Source organism: Sphaerodactylus townsendi, linkage group LG01 (genome assembly GCF_021028975.2).
Source record: "Sphaerodactylus townsendi isolate TG3544 linkage group LG01, MPM_Stown_v2.3, whole genome shotgun sequence".
In the NCBI taxonomy this organism is placed as follows: domain Eukaryota; kingdom Metazoa; phylum Chordata; class Lepidosauria; order Squamata; family Sphaerodactylidae; genus Sphaerodactylus; species Sphaerodactylus townsendi.
In genome coordinates, this window is record NC_059425.1 from 56,176,843 (window position 1) to 56,199,267 (window position 22,425).

At 41.2% G+C, this 22,425-nt stretch overlaps 2 protein-coding genes across 5 annotated transcripts in view; one reads left to right on the top strand and one right to left on the bottom strand.

Moving 5' to 3' along the window:
• On the bottom strand, positions 1-20,601 carry NSL1 (NSL1 component of MIS12 kinetochore complex). The gene is made up of 6 exons (XM_048489601.1): positions 20,356-20,601; positions 17,692-17,770; positions 11,416-11,546; positions 9,485-9,539; positions 3,931-3,998; positions 1-2,402 (listed from the first exon to the last, which is right to left on the bottom strand). Exons 1-6 carry the CDS (start codon positions 20,551-20,553, stop codon positions 2,127-2,129), a joined length of 807 nt encoding a protein of 268 aa, XP_048345558.1. The 5' UTR covers positions 20,554-20,601; the 3' UTR covers positions 1-2,126.
• Positions 20,416-22,425, top strand: part of TATDN3 (TatD DNase domain containing 3) — a 13,345-nt gene continuing 11,335 nt past the window's right edge. Inside the window, exons 1-2 of one of the 4 annotated variants that reach the window (XM_048489400.1) lie at positions 20,416-20,781; positions 21,909-21,941. In XM_048489400.1, coding sequence (XP_048345357.1) covers positions 20,731-20,781; positions 21,909-21,941 — 84 coding nt within the window. In that variant the 5' untranslated portion in view covers positions 20,416-20,730. The remainder of the gene's footprint in view (positions 20,782-21,908; positions 21,942-22,425) is intronic. The other 3 variants (XM_048489488.1, XM_048489224.1, XM_048489317.1) reach the window with 3 other exon arrangements.

Genomic DNA, 22,425 nt, shown 5'->3' on the forward strand with positions numbered 1-22,425 from the left:
TGGTCTTATCAGTTTTAATCTATATAAAATAAGTGCTTCTGTACAAATATACATTTTACAATAACAAAATATTTATATGCTAGTATACAAGCTTAGTTTGTTGATACACATTTTAAAATGGAATTTCAAGAGCAGAGTTTTTCACTTATTTTCCTCTTTTGGCTGTTTAATTAAGAAAACATTTCTAAGGAACAGTACTTGAGGTTGTTCTTTTTTCTAAATAAAACCCTTTTGAAAGTTTGCATTTTGAGGAATAATTGATACACAATAAATTCTAATTAGTAAAAAGGAAAGTAAGTCATACAAATAGCACTGATTTTGGAAACTTAATAAATAAATCTCAATTAATCATAGAATATAATCACATGCATTGTCTCATGTTTCCCAAAGGTGGAAGCAAAGGTCAAGGGTAGTCTTTACAGTGCAGGGCTTTTGAGAAGAAAGCCCTGGAAACTTATAGTGCCTTTACTGGCTAAGCAGCCATTCTGAGGCAAAGAAATACCAAACCCAAGACAATATTTCCAAATTACTGCTTTACTATAGTCTTTGCACGTGTATGACTGAACTGAAATGAATAAATTCATTTTTGCCTACATCACTTTTCAGGACAGTGTAGTACATTCTACTCTGCACTACATTCCAAACTGTCTTTTTAAAAAAGCAGTCAAACTGCCTATTAGGTTAGCACCTATAGCTTAACATGAATTCCTAGGGTATAGTAAAGCAAACAGGCAAACAATAAAACCTATATTTTCACTTTGCATGACAGAACAGCAGGACTAAGAAGGGAGATAATATGTAAATAAACTGAATGGTAAATAGAATAACTTGATATGGATTTATGAAGTTATCTAAACCGTTTTGTAACAGTGCAGAGATTAGGAACCCCCAAAACAGAATTCAGTTCAGATTCATGTGTCGAATCAATTAAAGGCGCAGAGTTCAAGAGACTAAACATGGTGATGCCAAACTGCAAGACATGCAATGGGCTACTGTTTCAATTTAAAAACAGCATATTACGTTTAGACTGGGGGGGGGGGGGGGAGGATTCCATGACAATTATCAAATATAGTTACATTTGTCAGCTTGTCAGGGCCATACTAGATGCTTTGCAGCACTCTGGGAACCCAAGTCTACACTGAAGATCAGGGCATGAGGAGCGGGAGACAAGAGGACATACATTTGGAGGACAGAAGAAGCGACTGAAGAGGGATGTTTAAACTTTCTCTTGCCTTTCACCTCTCTCCTGTGCAATTATCTGCCAGTGGCTTCATCCCAAATGGTTGGGAGGGGGAGGTAGGGCAGACTGCTTAAGAATCACCCTCCAAACTTTCCCTGCAACTTTTTATATGTTACAGAAAACCTGTCTCAGATGCAGAATACCTGGTTTGGCCCTCAGATATTGCAGATACAGATATTGCAGAAAAGGACCTGTACAGGTAAACGTAATATTTACACACCAAAAATGCAAATCATTGCCACGAACTAAAAATCCTATTGTGTACACATAAGCAATTGTGCATTTTCTGCACAATTTCAAACTTTTTCAGGAAATGGCTTTTGAATCACATGACATGGTGTCTTCTGCTTGGAGATGCAGATGGAGAATCCTGGCTATGCCAGTGCATAGCTCTCTACATTGAGCTCTTTTTCTCTTTATTGAGTCAGAGATATGCTGAGTTGTGTTTTTTTTAATCCACATTTTGTAATTGACCATTTGATTGTAATACAGTGATGCTTCTGTAGTTTCAGGCTTGAATCTCAAATGACAATACTCCACAACACTGCTGACAAATGGTCCTCACTGAATGATCATGGGGATGTGAAAAACTACAACATGAAAAGTCTGCAGTTGTCTGACATAACATTAAGCACAGTGAGAGGACCAAACTAGAACCTCTAAAACTACAAGTCAAAATTGATTGGTCATCTGGTGTCCAGAGGATGTCACTACCAATGTTTCTCCAGACAACTCAGACTCCTTGGTGTGGTAGACAAGTTCAAATAGGCAAAAACATCTCCTATAAATGTGAGAAGCAAAGATCATATATACATATGAAGGTCCAATTAAACAGTTCTCTCAAAGCAGATGGTAGTTTTGGGAATGCTTGAAAGTAAAAAAAAATTCATGTGTCAAGACCAATTTTCCTTCGTCGTAATGGATACTTTCTCTGTGGTGAACATGACGGCCTCTTTATTTTCAGTATAACAGAACTGCTGATAGCAGTCTCTGGGGATATGACTTCTACTTGTTCTGTAAGGGTTTTGCTCTCAGTTTGATTCTCTGCTTTCACTTGGGAGCTGGAAAAAACTTCTTGGCGGATTTTGCACAGTTCTAAAGTTGGCTGCCAAGATAACACCGTGGAGAAACCTTCTGCTTTTCCCAGGAGAGACGTCATAAACTTGGGGACAAAATAAAATGTTCATAAATAACAATAATGAAGCCGCAAGGCAGATTCCAACACTAGCTCATATACTGCATACATTAAAATCAGGTGTGCAGAGCAATTCAAACAAACATTATTGTAGAATGGGACCTCATTTCTCCGAAGTTAAATAGTGTGATTGTTGTACTTTTCTGCTTTCATAGTGACCCCATTCTTTTTACTTTAATGCTATCATTCCACTTCACTATGTTTAAACCAGCACAAACACACAAAAGAACACTTTTCCAGTAACAGAAGTCTGAAATTCTTTTCTCTTAAAGATTCAAATTTCAAGTATTTCCAAGGGCTGCATTTGAGCAATTTCAGCTAATATTCAGTGCCCTACAGTTATAAGCCATTAGAGAATGGTTCCTTTTCTCTCTGAGGAATATGTGATACCCTTCATGAATTTTAACTTCACAGCAATATAAATTTGTTTTAGGGTGCAATTTTGAAAGATTAATGTTAATGACACAAATTCACTTTAATTGAATCTAATGAAAACATATACAACTATCCAAAATGACCCCCCCTCCCCCCAGAGTTGCTGTCTGCCCCATTTAGGGGAATATTTAATCATCTATATTTTGTCTATGTAATTCTCCTAACAGGACAAACATCAGCTCCATGGGGCTGTTCCAAGACAGAAAAATTGCTCAGGGGAAAAGTCCTTCTTTACCCAAGCTAAATAGGGGCTCTGTGAAGCTGTTATTTCATAAGAAATACTAGTTCTCCTCACTAATCTCCTAGTTCGTTGTTTATGAAAAATACCCACGCCTTTTCAAATACAGCTGCAGATTTTTAAATTTATTTATAATCTGCCTCTCTCAATGGGACTCAGGGTGAATTACAGAGAATAAATCAATACAATTAACAGACCAAAGGTGAGGCACAGCATAAGAGTTAACATGAAATGTTAAACAGAGGCAGAAATTACATAATAGGAACCTACTTAATAGCAACAGATAATACAGCCTACACAGTGGTATAGTCTAGTGTCCCTAACCCTTTACCACAAACTTCTTTCTGAATCTTATGGTTGCTATGTGGTTATATATAAATTAGATGGTTCATCTAGTGTTTCAACAGTTGTCCTATACAAATAAACAAGATCCAGACTAAATTTTCTTTAAAAAAATATTCGTTTTGTCTGGAGAAAAAAATCCTTTAAAAAAGAGGGCAAGAGAGGGAATTTTACCTAATAAAAGACATCTGCCAGGAAGTCTACACTGATTACATATCATTTTCTTAGAAGATATTTTGTATTTTCAATGCAGGCTAAATTTTCCACCAGGGGAAGGGAACTTTCCTGCCCCTTCCCCACTGCAGTTCACTGATCCTTTACAAAATGCTGCTCCTAGAGGATAGGGAACCCCCTAGCAACAGCATGGAGGGGTGGGCAATGAGAAGGGGGAAATGGGTGTAAATGACCACCTTTTCATGCCCCGTATCTGAAAATGTTAACTGATTATGCAGTTGCTGCTACATCTCTTACAGATCTCACCTGAAATGAATTTCCAATATGTCTGGCTGCTGCTTCTGCTGAAAGCCTCAGGTCTGCCATATGAGAATCTACAAAGAAACCACAGAATCAGTAAATATTCTCCTGGAAAAAACTCCATTTATCCACAGCAAACAGAAAAGGCTGGGGTTACAAGGTCAACTCAATGATTTCCAATAGGTAAATCATTACTTTAAGGCCTTTCATATTTTTGAATCGTTCACAGTATGGACTTTCTAACAACTTTAGGAACACATCTGATAATATCAAAGGAAGCCTCTATAGCAGCGGTTCTCAACCTGTGGGTCGTGACTCCTTTGGGGGTCAAACGACCCTTTCACAGGGGTCGCCTAAGACTCTCTGCATCAGTGTTCTCCATCTGTAAAATGGATAAATGTTAGGGTTGGGGGTCACCACAACATGAGGAACTGTATTAAAGGGTCATGGCATTAGGAACGTTGAGAACCACTGCTCTATAGCTCCTGGTAGACACGATAGTGTATTGCCAACTGAATAACTGTTCAGTATTTTAAAAAGAAATTATACCCAATATTGACATTCAGCACTACCACTCAGGAATCTCTCAACAAGTACTGAACACACTTGAAATCCTAGAAGTGGAGACATTTGCAACTGCTGTACAAAAACCACTCCTGCTAGCCACCTGGCCAATAAGAGCAACAGCAGGCTTGTAAGTAACTATTTGACAAGTAAGAAGCAGTCTCAGAAATTTGACAGAATTTTTCCTCCTAACTTTGGCTCCAAGTGGCTAAACAATTCTGTATGTGCTGGTGGGATAAAACCCTTTTTGTGGATTAGCACTTTCCCTGAACCTACCTGCAAGACTGGGCAAAGTTTTTTTGCTATTCAGTATCCCTCTCGTTGCCCTGACCTGGATAGACCAGGCTAGCCCAATCCCATCAGATCTCAGCAACGAAGCAGAGTCAGCCCTGGTTAGTATTTGGATGGGAGACCACCACGGAAGCCCAGGGTCACTACAAAAAGACAGGCAATGGCAAACCACCTCTGAATGTTTCCTGACTTGAAGATCCTACAGGGTCATCATAAATTGGAAACAACTTGACAGCCAGAAACAGAACAACCCTCCATTGTTCTCCATTTTACGTTCACCTTCAAGTTCATCGACTTGAAGCATATATTTTAAGTTTAAAAAGAGAGGGACTTCACAGCTTGGTAACAAACAAAAAAGCTATAGAGTCTTCACAATTTCAGCCCTGGTTCATGTGTTCAACTGACAAGTGCCATTACTACTGTAGCCTAGACATCCCTATCAAGTAAAGCCTTTAGCAGAGAGGACAATATGTGTCACTATCAATAAAAGAAGCCAAGTAGGGCTTTCCAAGGCTTGGGCTTCATGTGATCTTATGCCTCAGATAACAATTCCCCTGTACAGTTATGGAGACAGGCTTGCTTTTATGGGGCGTTACTAAATGTACAAACCAGGGTGAAGACTTGACTCCCACCTGCTTTTCTGAAGACATTTTCTAATGAGTCAAATGCATTGGGTTGGACACACCCAAGAATCAGACTCCACAGAACAAAGGGGATGTGGACCACCCCACAAGCTACCATCTACAGGACACTGTAAACAACTGCATTTGCATCATCAGTAGTGTGATGCAATGACTAGAGTGTTGGATTGAAACTAGAAAGAGCCCTGTGGCTCTTTAGATTGCCCCAAAGTCATTCTGCTCTGTCTAGCCTACTTCTCAGGGTTACGTTCTCAGGGTTACATAAGGAGACAAGAACTCTGGAGAAAGGGTGAGTTAAAAATGGTAAAAACAAAGAGCTAAAAATGCAAGAATCCAGAGGATCCATACAAATCTTGTTGGCGTATGGAATGTCTACAATCCCTAGTAGGCAACTGGAAACCCAGCTGCTTGCCTCTTGCTGAATAACACGACTAAAAGTAATCAGGGTTTTTGCCTCAATGTTAGTGGCTAACAAGGGCTGAAGTTAATGTACAGCTTTTAGGGACTCCACAGCTTTCTCAGGGGACATTAAACTAGTCAGTCAGTTTCAATGAATCCTGGTTTTTACTTTTAGCAATTACGTTTTTTTTCCCTGTCAGAAACACATGAAGTGAAAACAGTTAACCTGAAAACAAAAAGCAGGTACTTCAAAGCAATAACTTATTCAGTTAAGGCAGAGTCAGAGAAACTGTTAGAGAAAATGAGGCAGTGAGGTATTTGTAAAACATTGATATCATGGTAGTAAAAAGAAAGTGAAATTCTTTATGTACTTTCCCATACATTAAAGAAGAATAAATATGACTCTTGCCAAAACTGAGAGCAAGGCAACATTTCACTGTGGATATCACAGCTTCAGTAAACAAGTGCTTTGGTGCATGAACCATGAGAAGAAAAGGGGGAAAAAACCCAGCAGCTTTCAAGGCACACTTTGTACGCAGGAACTCTGAAGAGACAGGGGTTGTAATTCCTCACTCAAAAGTACAGCACAGAGAACCTTTACAGTAAAACACTACGTAGGAAAAGTGGTCAAGAGTCCCCAAAAGCTGCCGGTAAAGACACAGTAGCTGTTGGAGGTGCTTGGCTGGCTGGCTGGTTGGCTCCAAATGTGCCCCAGTGCTGGAATCTGCCAGTTCAGCTTGCATCACCTGACAGTTATCCACTATTTTTTGTGCAGTTGCATGCATCTGGGATATGATCTACATGAACTAGGTTTAAATAGACTAGTGGCTAGTATGCTGAGACTGGAAAGACTCAAGTTCAAATCCCTGTTCAGCTACCAAGCTTACTGGGTGACCTCGGGACCAGTTGCTATTTCTCAGGTCAAACTGTTTCACAGGGTTATTATGAAAATATGCCATCCTAAGTTTTTTGGAAGAAGGATGGAATAAATATGTTACAATAATCCCAGTTCAGTCGTAAACTTCCTGAATAAATCTGGACAAATCACTCCCTCTTTGTCTCAGGTCCCATCTGTGAAGTGGAAAATAGTAATGATGGAAGTTATTGGGAGATACAGTAAGAGGCTATGGAGTTATTCACTGCCAAGGAACAGCTTGTGACCTTTCCAGGGGCTCTGAATGACATTATCGAGTTGAGCAGTACGATGCGATCTCGATACCAACTGATTCTGTGCTTAGCTTCATGCGAGAGACTCGAGACATGGCAATATCTTCAAGGTATTTGATTATTAGTAGCTGAACGTTATTTACATGGCTTCCACAACACAGGGAAATGAAAGGAGGAAATGAAAGATAGTGAGTAACCTAAATAATTTTTGGTTTCTGTCCACCATAGTTACTAAACATGAATGCATGAACAACCCAGATGCTATGCAAAATACATACAATTGTGCATTAATTTGTATAACATTTAATAATTTTGTTTTTGCTCAGTTTAGAAGCACAGACAGATGCACTGCCTGTTGCATACCTACTAAGGGATGCAGAAAGGTCTCAAGTTTATTACTACAACATTTTAAGGCTTTTTCCTTACAATATCCTCACAACTCTTCTCTGAGGTTAGTAATTCATAGTCATATTTTTGTTGCTTTCCCTCAGGTCACTCAGTGAGTCCAGGTCACTACTGGGATGAGGAGGTAAAGGAAGTCACTCAAACGAGCAGAACTCCTTGCCTGAAATGTGACCAAACCCACAGATGATGGAAAATCCTTTGCTGTACAGGAAGCAGCATGTTAAAGAGGAAATGGTGCCTAGAATTGGTAGTTAGCAGCAAAGCTCCACATCCGTCCAGCAAAACGTGTTAACTAGCAAGCTGCTAACACACATGCGAAGCAGAGGCCCAACTTATACCTCAATCTGAGATCTGTCATGGATCCTGTTTGGTGTTTCTCTTTGGGAGGTTTCGAACACACACACACACGCACACGCACGCACGCACGCACGCACGCCCATGAGAAACAAAACAAAATACTGATGTTCCAGTGGGAAATAGCAAATTCACTGTAGACTAAAAAAGCCCCTCCATGTTTTGCATGCCGCTTCACAGGGGACATGTAAATATATTACTTTGTTGCAGCCCTTACTGAAACCCTGTAAGGTAGATCAGTATTATTGCCATGAGAAAAATAAGACTTGCCTAAGCCCACATGGCAGAGATAAGAACTGAGCCAGGGGCTTCCTGATTTGTAGCTCAGTGTTTTAGTTGCTATGTAACATCACTTCATGGTTTTCAAGATGTCTGTGGTGAATTGGTACAGTGGTGCCAATTTTGGCTTTACAAATAGGGGACAATGACTCAAGGAGGGAATCCCATCCTCCCCCACTCACTCCTCTGTTCTTGAGCTGTTGCCCCCGCCCCACACATGGACTTGCTAAACCTGTAGGGGTAGGAAAGTCTTGCCTGTCATCTTCCCACTTGCTCTGCTTGCACACCTGCGCCCAGCTGCTCTGCCTGCATGCACTCCAGTCCCCCCACCCCCACTTCGGCTGCATACCCCCTACCATCACCACTCAGCAGAGTGGCAGCTTCTGGGACTGAAGCTTGGGTTTTTAAATTTTCCCTAAAATGATGCCAAAGAAATTAGCAAGAGAAGGTAGCAGTTGTGATAATAAGTATGTTTATATTGTTGTTAAATGTTCAGAGCAACATCTCAAGTCCAACAATTTTGGGACCAAATATTAAAACCTCCTCACATTCACCTTTTGGCACTGGACTGCAGCTATATTTTGGGATCCGAGAGCAATTTCTCAAATGTAATATTTTAGGGAAAATTTTAAAAACCAAGCTTCATTTACAGAAGGACAAAATTTGTATGAACAAGTAATGCAGCAGCATGAGAAGAGTGCTGTTTTGAAGCCACTTTTAATAATTCAATTTAAGAGCTGGATTTTCTGTGCCAGTTCTTGGCAGTCACCTTTTATGCCTGTCTGATGCCATCCCACTATTGGGAGTCTGCAGATACAGCTCATATGAAACTTTCCAGCTGGCAGGTATGAGACTACCAGCCAGAAATTACTGTTTCTTTTTAAAATTCTCAATCTGTTCATAAGGTAGCCAGTTTCCTGAAGAACAGAGTTTTTTCCCATGGCTATCAGTTTGAATTTCTACTGTGGTTTTTAATCCGTGTTTCTCAGCTAAAATGGCATGGAAATATCTTCTAGTGGGCCAAACAAAAGCGCATAAACATGCAAGAGTGCATGGCTACGAAAATTTTAGCGTGCAGGGCTATTTGACTCATGGGAGCACAAATGGGCAATTAAACTCACCACAGCAGGTCATTTTGAACACCATGCTCTGAACAACAAACTTTCCCACAAAGCATTGCTCACAGGAAGAAAAAAATGAGTGTTTAAGCACTTTGATTGTAATAGACTATGTAAACAGTAACTGTGCAAGAAAACACTTTTACAGGCATTTGAAGTTGTTCTGGGAAGTCAACTGTTTTATTGTTTTCTACTATTTTTGTATTTATTTTGCTACTATAAGCTGCTGAGCCATTTTGGAAACGAAGCATGCACAAATTTTTGATACATAACTGAAACAATGGCTACATTCTCTAATTAGCATTAAGTTATATCATTTCACTTTTTCTACTATATACCCACCTTCACAAGGTGTTGCTTTTGTCTCTTGAGGTTTCACAACAGGTTGATAGCAGCCCTGAATGAATAAAAACACATTTAACATCTCTATGATTATTTGGTACTTTTATGATCCCCAGAGCAAGGCAACATACGTAATGCAGACAGAGATACATAAAAGAGAGTTTGGGTGCATTGAGACTGGAAGCAGAGTACTCCATACCCAGGCTTAAACAAACAAAAAACTTGATCTCATCCCATTTATCTAGAATATGTATATACTGCCATTACATACAATTCATTATTAAAATGTAATGCAATTAGAGGAAAAAAGAAAGCTTGAAGGAGAAACAGTGCCCCCTGCTGTATGGTTTGGGAGGTAGCACTCTACACTTTAAAATTATTTTAAAAAGAAGTGTCCACTTCAGATCAAAACATCTAACTGGATATTGCCAGGTACAGAACTTCTCTCTCTGCTTGGTGACATTTCATGTTCCACAAGTGTGATGCAATTTCATTGGACTATTTTCCCCAGTCCCTTCTCAGATCCTAGGTTGGCAGCAGCATGGGTGGAGAAACACACAGCACAACCAATACTTGCTGGAGTTCATATAGTTGCACTGATTTCTACCAGTTCTTCCCTCAGGATTTGGGACAGGTCTTCAAAAAGGTGCCAGTACTCAGTATCAGTGAGTGCCAGTACGAAAAAAGGTTCTGAGTACAACACTGTATCATGCATTGAATAGAACTGAGCTGAAATGCCTGGACTCTAGAATGGAAATTTACTGTGTAGAAAAGGGAAGTGGAAGCTTTTCAAGGCATGAAAGTAAATGACATCCCATTAAGCCTCTATTAAAGGGTCAAGGCAGATGGCAACCACATGAAATAGGCAGCGTGCTGTAGGGGATAAAGTGTTGGGGTCTGAGTTCTAATCCAAAGTAAGCAGTCATGCATGCCCTAGTAACATACACAGTAGACTACATGTTCAGTTCAGAAAAATGTTCTGTGTGGGCCTACCCTCAAAGATGATCCGAATCTTTCAACTAGTTCAAAATACAGTAGATAAATTTCATTTTGGAACCTGCTGTAATAACACAAGTTCTGTCACATATTCACCTTAACCCTCTAAAATAGTAGGGTTCCTAAATTTTGAAGTGGGACACAAACTTACTGTACTTTTTGGGTCCCACTTACAAATTAATTCCATTCCCCTTCCCCAACATAAGATGTAGGTATATTATATCAATCAACAATGAACAAGTTGTATTTTATTTTTCATCAGTAGTGTTATGTATGGTATATACGCCATCGTGTTCACCTCACTGAACCTTGTAAGAGAGTCACAATGTCCTTTTGGGCCTTGACCCACAGTTTGAGAACCACCGCACTTGGCGCTCTGGGTCCACAATATCTAAAGGATCATCTCCTCCCATGGCAACCTCTTCAAGCCCCAAATGGGTTGGTGCCATCTCTTCTGTTACACAAGGTCTCTAGATGGACTCACTGATGACAACCCCTTGCTTCTCTTTTACTGTGTCCTTTTAAATGTTAAAATATTATAGTCTTGCTTTGAAATTGTTGTAAGCTGCCCTAGGCACTTCAGTCAGGGTTGAAAGGGGATTATACAAATCAGCTAAATGAATAATCACTGCTCAGTCAAGAAGCCTTGAGCCAGTTACCTCCTCTGAGCCTTGCCTATCTGACAGAGTTGCTGGGAGGGACAACGATGTATTTGTTGTACGCTTTTGCAGCACATATCACATTTGTATGAAGAAGAAGAAGAGTTTGGATTTATACCTGTCTGCGAAGACATGGAACAAAACACCCAAATTGTGACATTCAGGATTACTGGTCAAGCTATAAGGAAATGATTTACTTCATCTCTATTGATTTTTTTCCCCTTCCAAGGAATTAATAAGCACATAATATATGACAGAAGAATTAGGGATCCTCACCAACATTTTTTGCTGAGTTTTAATGCTTTTGACGACATGAGCTTTTATTTTTTTGGGATGGTGATTGCGCTTGGAGGCCACTTCCACTACTAATTCATCCAGCTGATCTTCAAGGGGTTTGATGTCGGCACCTAATTAAAGTAAAACATGTGAACATACCAAATGAGTCCAAGTACTCTGGGTGAAACTCTGTTAGCAGTATCTCTATGCCCTACAAGTGTAACTCCTCCCTAACACTATCCTACTTAGGAAGTCCTAGGTATCCTTAGAAGTTCTGAGAAATGCATGGGCAAAGTTTGCCCTCATCCCATTCATGCTGTTTTCTTAAATTCAGCCAAGCACTAAAAACAGAATAAAACCCATCCCCTTAGGATGTATGGATCAATAAGAACAGACAAGATTATGTTCAATTTCAGCAAACTGAGCTGGGAAACCTGTGAAGTGAGAAGTAGCTTTGGGTGCAGGTGAGTGCTGTAATGATGTATCTACCATTAACTTAAAAAACTTCTAGGGAAAGCATCCTTGACGCAGCCTGGAACATTAGTTGCAATGAAAGGAGTTTGGAGAGAAATGTCGGGGTGGGGGGTGGGGGGGATATGATTGAATTCGCGTATAAACGTATGCATGCGGTAGTTTCATAATTTTTCTCTCTTTCTCACAATACCAGAACCCGCCAGTACCACCACTGAAGATGCTGGGGTTAATCATAGGGACTGGACAAAAGGAAACATTTTAAGTTCACGCAAACACATGATCGCGTGTTTGGAATCGCGCCGCCGCTAAGGAAGCGGTATTTGGCCATTAACCTGGATAGCTTTAAAAGATTTATGGAGGTCGATCTCTGGCTACCAATCTTAATCCTCCTTGATCTGAGATTGCAAATGCCTTAGCAGACCAGGTGCTTGGGAGCAACAGCAGCAGAAGGCCATATAACTTTCACATCCTGCATGTGAGCTCCCAAAGGCATTGGGTGGGCCACTGCATAGAAGCGTGAGCGCCGGAATTAGATGGACTCTGGTCTGATCCAGCAGGCTCTTTCTTATATTCTTAAATGGGGAAATGGTCCACTTCACTTGACTAGAAAGCAATAGCTTCAAAGCACTGCTATCGTTAGCTGTCCATAAAATACAGTCATAGTACCATTTTTACTCTAACTTTCAGAATATTAAGAAATTGCATTGATGGATTTTGAGCACCCTCTACTGGACAAAGATTGTGACATCTGAAAAATAAGGTTAACAAAATTGCACTGTTGATCCTTAAAACAGTAATGATTTGAACATATATTTTTTAAAAACACACATTAACAATATTCAATATTTCACTCTTTAGTTGAAGCTAATAATGTACCATTTGACATTCAACAATTGCATCCAGATTTTACATATATTTTCTACAGATGCACACATTTCTGCAAGTAGGCATGTAAAGGTTCTTGATTGTTGCTTAATGCTGGTTAAGAATCCCAGGTTGTGACAGAAACAAACTTAAATTAGTGAAGGCTGTAGCAATGGTATAGTGTCTAGATCGAGGGATGTAATTGTACCTCTCTATTCCGCATTGGTTAGACCTCACCTGGAACACTGTGTACAGTTCTGGGCACCACAATTGAAGAAGGATATTGACAAGCTGGAATGGGTCCAGAGGAGGGCAACCAAAATGGCAAAAGGTCTGGAATCCATGCCCTACGAGAAGAGACTTAGGGAGCTGTGTATGCTTAGTTTGGTGAAGAGAAGGTTAAGAGGTAACATGATAGCCATGATTAAATATTTGAAGGAGTGTCATGTTGGTGAGGGAGTAAGCTTGTTTTCTGCTGCTCCAGAGACTAGGACCAGGAGTAATGGGTTCAAGGTGAAGGAAAAGAGATTCCACCTAAACATCAGGAAAAACTTCCTGACAGTAAGGGTTGTTCGACAGTGGAATGCACAACCTCAGAGTGTGGTGGAGTCTCCTTCTTCGGAGGTTTTAAAACAGAGGCTGGATGGCCATCTGATTTATGTGTTCCTACATTGCAGGGGGTTAGACTTGATGGCCCTTGGGGTCTCTTCCAACTCTATGATTTTATTCTAAGGTGCCCACATTTGGACACCAAAACAAATTAAAACCAAGACTGAAATGTACTATAGAGAAGAAATGCCTTTCAGTTAACATGGCTTTGCCCACCACAAAAACTCCAGCTTGTTTAAACTGAGGTGGTTTCCACATGTGTTTGTGTGTGTGGTGGTGGTTGGGGTGGGGGTGGGGGGGCTTGTGCAGTTTCTCCACTACTGGAGAGGCTACACATAAAGTACAGTGAAAATGATGCCTCCACATGGCAGGACTTGTTGCCCCAACATCCAGCTGTAGCTACTCCATCCCACAGCATCAGGGGCTTTTGCCATTTTTTAAATCAGCAGTGGAATATCAATATATCATTGTAACAATGGGTATAATAGGCCCTGCTTTCTTCTAAAAAATTCCAACTTTCTTTTTTTAAAAAGCAAGTCTCTTTTTATCTCTGAAAGGGAAGGAATTAAAGATTTATAGCCCAATCCAGAGGGTGGGGCTGAATCTCCCTCTGGAGGTGACGGGCTTATGACATGGATTTGCCCTCTCTGGGGCACTTAACGGAGAAACCTAAGGAGGTGAACAAATGCATCATGATGGTTTGAAGAAGCAGGAAAAAATGAGCATTAAACCCAGGGCAGATGACCCATGAAGTAATGACAGGAGACTTATAAAGTCTTTTGCACAGTGGGTCAGGAAGTTGCAGTTTCCTATTGCTGCTACAACTGCCAATACAGCACCTCGGCAACTAGGGTTCCTCGTGGCAAGTTTCCCCTTAGTTTCCCTGGTCCAGTTTCCTGGAAGCAGCCCATCCCCCCATCAGGGTCTTCTAAAAACCTGCAACTGAATATCATTATATTGATATAACAATGCAATAATAATAGTAAAAGGTTCTCTGAATTCTTACCTTTCACTAAAAAAAACAGTAAATCTCTACCTCCTTATAAGATTAGTGAGGACTCCAACCGTATCTTTAACATTTTAAACAGAACAGCTATAATTGTGTAAAATAAATGGATGAGCGGAAGCATTTCTGCCCACAGAATGCAACTTTCTTTTCCTGCCTCCTGCTGTAGTCCAAAAGGCCACCTAGGGCATTTAGGGCTATAATGGGAAAAAGGAAAAGAGAAAGTAAATTTTTACAGGAGGAAGCTTCTCTGCTGACAGTGGCTCATTCCGCACATGCAGAATAATGCACTTTCAAACTGCTTTCATTGCTCTTTGAAGCTGTGCGGAACAGCAAAATCCACTTGCAAACAGTTGTGAAAGTGGTTTGAAAACGCATTATTTTGCGTGTGCGGAAGGGGCCAGTGTTACCATACCACCCTGGCATAGTGGTGGTGGGGGGGATGTTTATTCACAGGTACCCCTGCCCAAATGCGAGCCTAGAAAGGTGATGTTGGCATTGTAGAGATGGACCGCTTCTACCAAAAAGAATTGTTTTCTGGTTCTCATGCTCACAACCTGACTGTTATGTCAGCATATGTTCAGCATCACAGCAAAAGGAGAGTGTGTTCCCAATATGATACAGTATTTCAGCTGCAAGACAATTACTGATGTCATTCTCCTTCATGATTACCTTAACCCAAAATACTCCCTCCTGTAACTACTTTTGACCACCACACTGTATTCCATTGTTTCTCAACAACATACACCCAGACACCTCCCAGAGGCTGTCCAGTCATCCTCTAAAAGGCCATCCTGACACTCACAGAAATGGATCTTTACTATAAAGTTCCCACCCTCCCAGAGGCCTTTGTCCAGCGCCATTTATATCTTTCCATAGTTGTTGCTGTACCCACTCATGAAGCACCCCCACCCCCCACCCCCACCAGACGCTGGCCGTTTGACTCTGAATCCTGGATCTTCTTCACTTCACTATCAGGTTTTATTACCCATACATTCCACATCCTAGTTCTATTCCAAAATCTATTTTCCAACCTATCAATGACTCTTTCCGCACGGCCAGCTTGCAGGGGTTCAGCGGAATAGTTTATGCAGTTGCATTCCCGTGGGACCGTTTGCATGGACAGTCCCGCTGGGTGCACCAGCTGCAGCGCAGCCTTCGCACAGGCTGCGCTGCTCCCAAACGCTGCTTACCCTCGTCTGCTTCCGTCGCGTTGTGGAGGCCAGGGGACAAGCCCCCCTGGCCAGAGCAACGACCCTGGACTCAGAGGCCAGGAGGCATGTCTCCTGGCCTCCACAATGCGATGGAAGGAGACCAGAGGTAAGCAGCGTTTGGGAGGGCCGGGGGAGAAACACCGGCTTCCACCTGGTGCCATTCGCATGGCACCGAATGGAAGCCGGTGTTTGCTAAAAACCTTGCTCCCCGAGCGAGGTTTGAAAACACCATTTTGGCGGGAACAGAGCACCGCTGCATTGATTTGGCAGTGACGCCTGTGCGAAGGGTCCCCGCCAAAATGGTGTTTTACCGGCCCGACAGCGTTGATTTTGGCCCATGAGGAAAGGGCCTATATCTTAGGAACTGTGTGTGTGCATGGCTGCTGAACTGAATCAGATGCTTGTAAACCCCTTCTCCCTTTCCCCTGAGAGCTGATCTCTGTATAAACTAGTACAAAAGATTCCTTAAACAAGCCTCTTACAAACAAGCAATCTGCTCTAAGCTAATTTCCCAACATCATTGAGAGACTGTGTCTTCACCTTGGGTAACAGCAGAAACACTAGGGCTGGATTCAAGCCTTATTTTTCAACTCTGTAACAATACATGGTTGGGATGCAACTTATGATTTTCCCCAATGCTTACACAAAAGTTCACGCAGTGCAATTACAAAGTGCTTCTTTAACAGTTCTCATGCTTTTACTCGTACAAAAGGTTACACAAACTTTCTGACAATCACTTGAACAAGCAAAAATACATCTTGGGGTTAAGTTTTACTTCCCTTGCACAATGTTCTCTTTCTTTCTTTCTTTCTTTCTTTCTTTCTTTCTTTCTTTCTTTCTTCTTTTACCCTGCCCTATCCTGACTAGGTCTAGTGCAATAAGTAATACAACCCTTGGGAACAGTAATATTGACCAAGATGAAAACTTAATGACAAGATGCAAAACTATAACCAAATTTAACAAATCAGAGGGTCAGCTCCATCCACAGGGCTGGGCACCCAGACATGGTGCCGCAATCGCACAGCCATGCCGTTCCCAAGGGGGCATTCCAGCAGTACAGGCAGGCAAAAAACACAACAAAGCCACCTCACCACCAGAAAGTCCCCGTTGAGCCTGATGGATGTACACCATCAAAAAGGTGGCGCAAGTCCACACCCCTGCGTGCTGGCAGGGCAATACCTGGGTGGAAGACAACTAACATCATAAGAACATCATCATCATCATCATCATCGTTAATAATAATAATAATAATAATAATAATAATAATAATAATAATAGATAGTGTTTAGATAGGAAGATAGAAAGGATAGGAAGGAGCCACTCCATGAATACACTACAGGTACAGGTGAGGAAGGGGGCGGTCCTAGAGGTCAAATAGTTCCACTCAACTGTATAAACATTCACGAAACAGCTATTTTAATTATAATCATACAAACTTGGAAGCAACAATCCACTAGGAAGTATATATCATTTTCTGATATTCAATGTGAAAGCCATTGTGGTATAATGGTTCAAGTGTTGGGAGACTCGGGGGTTTGAATCCCCAATGCTGCCATGGAATTTGCTAGGCAGCTCTGGGAATGTGAAACTCTCTCAAACCAATCTACCTCACAGGATTATTGTGAGGATAAACTAGAGGAGGACAGAACAGTATAGGAAATTGCTTTAGGTTACCACTCGGGAGAAAAATGGTGCATAAATAAAATGAAACAATGTAAGAGAGAACTATCAAAGCTAGTCACTCCTCATAAGTGCCTGAAACATGACCATAGGAATGCAGTACTTAATATGAAACTCTGAACTAGAACTGCCTTTTAACAGGACTATGCAAATGTGCTTGGACATTAGTGCCCAAGGTGGCATGCATAAGATTATAAAAAAGTAAACACAAGATTATAAAAAAGTAAACCAGATAAAACAAAACTAAACAGATAGAACTAAATTAACCATAAAACCAACAACAAAAAACAGAATAAGAAACAAAACAACTAGTGAGATAAAAAATACTTATTTGAAACAAAAAAGGATTTTTGTTGGCTTTCACAGATACCCTCCTTGAATAATGAAGCACAAAACAAGAAATTTAAGTGTACTGAAAAATTCACACACCATTTTGAAGATTGCTTGGTGACTCCTGCCATGGTTGTCCATTAACAGTTATGTTATCTTGTACAGCTGTTTCAAAGTTCTGTAGAAAAAAGTTTTTAAAAAATCTTTAAAATAGAATTTAATTTCTGCCAGTAAAATACCAGAAAACCCTTAATTATTCCTAACACTGTCATAGCTTTTATATCACTATGCAGAAAATCTTTGCAGAAGAATGAATTCACATCATCTTAGGGTTGTGCTAAAATGCAAACGTGAATGAGACATTCATGCATCTATATTCAGCAAGTGGCTTCCTTCAATGCATGACAATATTTTGTAACACAATGGAAAAATCCCCATCCACTACAAGCCAGTAGTGGTACAATAAAATGCCATCAAATACTGACACAGTTCAGACATGACAAATCACATCTTAGCACATGAATAATTTCTGTATTCGAATACGCTCTCGTTCGAACTGAGTAGAATTTTAATTGAATGAGAACCATTTGCTGGTCTAGATGTAGTTTATTGGCTGTTATTTGTGCTCTCTTTTTGAAGCAAGATTGCAAATCGCTATGCTTGATTACACTTTACAGTTCAGATAAGGAAAATAAACCACAATTAGAAAGAAATAATGAGGAATTGTTGATGGGGCCAAGTCAGAAATCATTCATGGACTCCAAGTGCGTGCAATGGGAGGGGGGCAAAAGGAGCACATGAGAATAGGGCTCATAGTGTCAAACTGTGGTTTGATGCTGGTGAACCATGCTATTCTCACACCCACTTTATTACCACTCATGCTTATACTGTGCCTAACACAGAAAATCCAACAAAGTGTTGGCTAAAAATACACCAGGATGACAGACTTGATGCTCAATAGTGGTGCATGAGGAAAATGAAACCAGGGTGGAAATACATGAAACTGAATTAGAAAATGTGATGCATTGTGTGCTTTAGCAAGTGGTGGCTGTTCTAATATTATGTGGATGACAGCTTTATTCATGAATGGCTACCTACTGACAGTCATTGGTTGGTAGATCTCATCAATAATAACAGAAATTTTAAGTAGTAACCTTCCAACACCTGCTCAAATGTGTCTCTTTGGTTGCAGAAGGTTGTACAAAAAACAAAATCTCACACAAATACAGGAATCATAAAGAACAGTGAAGATGTTTAAGAACTCAACTTCCTGGAGATCATATGCTCAATCAGCTGCATTTGGCTTTGATGTAACAGACTCTAAGCACCTCCAGCACATCTTTTTTCCAGATGTTGGTAAGGAGGGAATCCAGAGTGCACTTGGAAAACATTACCATGGGATGAGAGGATTAGAATGTAGAGAGGGAAGTAGAATATGAGGAAGGGATGCAGAGAGAGGGATAAGAAGCTGGACCTCCAAGCCCAGGCCTGTTTCCTTTAACACTAGCCCCAAAAGCTAGCCCCAAAAGCCATAGTCAATCCACGGACCAGAACTCCCCAAAGGCAGCCCCCAAGGAGCTTGACATTCCTTTTAACAGACTGGAAAAAACAAGAGGCTTCTTGGGTCACCTAGCAAGCCTGGTCCTCTCTTCAGTTCTAAAAAGAATGCCAAACAGGTCCCCAGGCCAGAGACAGAATGTACAATCATATATATTGTAAGCTAGGGTTAAGATCAACTATCACACAACTCTATAAAATTTGTCAACAGCCTTTGGTAAGGAAGACCACTACTCGCTGTTCTGTTAATGCTTAGTGGTTGCCCCGAGCAGGGACTGCTGTCAAAAGGGCTGCCAGCCAAGTAGTCATTTGTGGCAACAAATGATATGGCAACAAATGATATGGGCTGCCAGCTGGTGAGTAGTCATTTGTGGCAACAAAAAGGTGGAGATCTATAAACATTCTGCAGCACAAGAAGAACCAAAGAGATGATAGTCTCTTTCCAAGCCTAGTTCCAAAAATGGAAGCCTCATAGACCATAACAGATATAGGGTACATAGTGAAAGAGTTCTGTAGCTCAAGAGGTTAACGGCACTTCTTCAGGCTACAAAAAAGACAGTGCTGAAGTAAGCTATCCCACATTTTCAAAAACTTTAGAAATAGGGAGTACTATATTAAGGATGCTCTGTTTTCAGTCAAGACCCTCAGACATGAATAAATTTGACAGGTGAAGCTCAAAGACACAGTCTCTTGAGAGTGCTGCATCTTTGGATATTTCTTCCTGTCATGCAAAAGCGAGACCCACAAAAGTGTGCTCTTTATAAATTATAATACTAGAAAAACAGAATAGTATCACGTCATTTAAAAATATATATCATCAGCTGCAGCACGAGACGACAGCCTGTACACTGCCTTCACTTTTACACACGCACATCATGCATGCTAAAAATACGATATCTCCACATATCTTATTGCAAGATTAAATTATAGAAAAGCGAGGTAGTGAAATTACACTCCAAAGAATAGCATCTGCAGCATGGTTAAAATAAAAATGAAAGGGGGGGGGGGAGGGACGTGAACGCACTGGGAGTCGTGCCCCAAAATAGGGACAAAGAAAGCCTTATGATGGAGCCATTAAAAAAACAACAACCCTAATACTCAGTTTTCCTCCAGTCAGTCAATCTCCCCAGCGTCGTTTTAAAAAAGGCGCTTAACACACACACACAAGACGACAGGACTTAGAGCCACCGCCTCCTCCACTCTTACCCAGACGGCTTCGCCGAGAGCCCATTGCAAGGTCTCGGTCTCGACCGGCTGCTCGTCGCCGAGCGCGCGCACGTGAGATTTGCAGCAGCCCAGCAACTCTGCAACCGAGCGGCACGAGCGACACCGGACGTGGGGATCTCGGCCTGGAGCGGGGCCGGGGGGCGTCTCCGCAGGCAGCGCCTCCGCCTCTGCCGCCATTTCCCTCTCTACCCGAGCCGTTGATGAACGGATCTGCCCACAGGGCGCGCTTCTTGGACAGGAAATGAAACTGAGCCGAGTTCCTTTGAAGGCCGTACCGAGGCAAAAGAATGGGACGTCGGAAAATAGATCCGGCCAAGAACTAGCGCCTTTGCTGGGAGTTCCGATGTTATAAGGATGGGGGCGGTGGACTGCCATTGCCACATCGCGGCGCCTGAGTTCCAAGAGGTGAGAGGCGCTGGGAAGGGAATTTCTTTCTTGACATTAATTTGTCTTACCTGTCTCTAGCATATCAATGCAGATCGCCGAGTCGATGTTTCGTTCTGTTCCCGCCAGAGCTATTCCAGATGAGAAAAATATCTGAGTTTTCATGGAGCGATTTGGGGAGACTCCGGTTCAGCCCGTGAAGCTTGTTGGCCAGTGTTCCTCAGTCTAACCTGACTTTGCAGGGTGATGAAGGGAAGAGCCAGGCATGATCACCTAAGAAGAAAGGCGAGATAAATGTATTGTAGATACAGCAAGGAATTCCTGGTTTTCCTTTGCTTATGAAATATGGACAGGTTCAGCGGTTTTGTCCCTTGAATCCTGGGATTATAATGGCATTATTTATGTTGGGAAAGGCTTGCATTTCTACCTGCTCTACAGCCTGATCTTGTACACAGACATGTTTAAAAGGCACGTTGAAAACATTTGAGTCCTAACTTGGCATAAGCTTGGGCTGTTAGTAGACTAAAACTTCAGTCCTATATATACATGGGAGTTAGGTTCTGTTGAATTCCACTGACTTACATTTGAAGAAATATGCATATGATATATAACACATGTTCATCCTGATCCAATGCTGTTAGCTACATTTTATGCAAATTGAAATGAGTAGGTTTAGACAGGTCTAACTTTAACCTAGACTTGCTGCTTTATTATTTCCACCATTTATACCTTCTATTTCAACATGTTAACATGTAATACTGTAAGAAAAATAGAAATAAAATATACAGAAATGTTTTGTCATTGGACAACAGTATTTGAGTATCCAGGAATGGGCCTCTGATAATAGCCCCTCGGTTACTAAAAGCCACAAAAAGATTTTTAGAAAGTGCAAGAGAGTATTTGTGTATTAAATGTATCAGTATAAAACTTTTGTGTACAGCTGACTACCTGGACCTGCAGGAATATGGAGGTGTAGCATTGGAGGGTTTTTTCTCCTTTTTGAAAAAAGGACAACCATCTAAGATACTTAATTGCTCCATTCTTTCATTCATAAATTTTTGAAAGGGAATAGGCACATTTGTTATTTGAATGTGTCATCTTTCTCTACCAAACAGTCTCTTAGCACTATCATTTTAAATATTTTTCAGGACATTAAAGATGTATTGGAAGAAGCAAAGCAGGTTTGTTGTTTTTGTAATTACTTCACAGTGTAAAGTTTTAGCAGCTTATACTGAAGCTCTGCCTTTAGTTTTAGAAAGCTTGCACAGAACTGAACGTTCAGATCCAGCAGTGGTGTAGTGCCACGGGGGCGGGTGTGTGTTCACAAGTTGCACCAGGTGCACGCCAGTGCAGGGGGGTTTCTGTGGCAAGGCGGGGCATTCCGGGGTGGGCAGGGGCGCAGGGCACAGCGTGCCCTGGGCGCAGTTTCCCCTCGCTAATATCCAATATGTTTGACTGCATGCAGTGGATTCAGCGGTGCATTTCCACAGTCATAAGGTCCCCTCTCTCCCAGGATTTCAAGGACCATTTTTGGCTGCTGCCAGTTCAGGAAGTCCCTGTACCTATGAAAACATGTTGTTGGAAACACATAGATCAAGACATAACAGGATAAATATAAAAATCTCCTTAATTCCAGATCGGGTTGTAAAACTTCTTGCTGTTGTT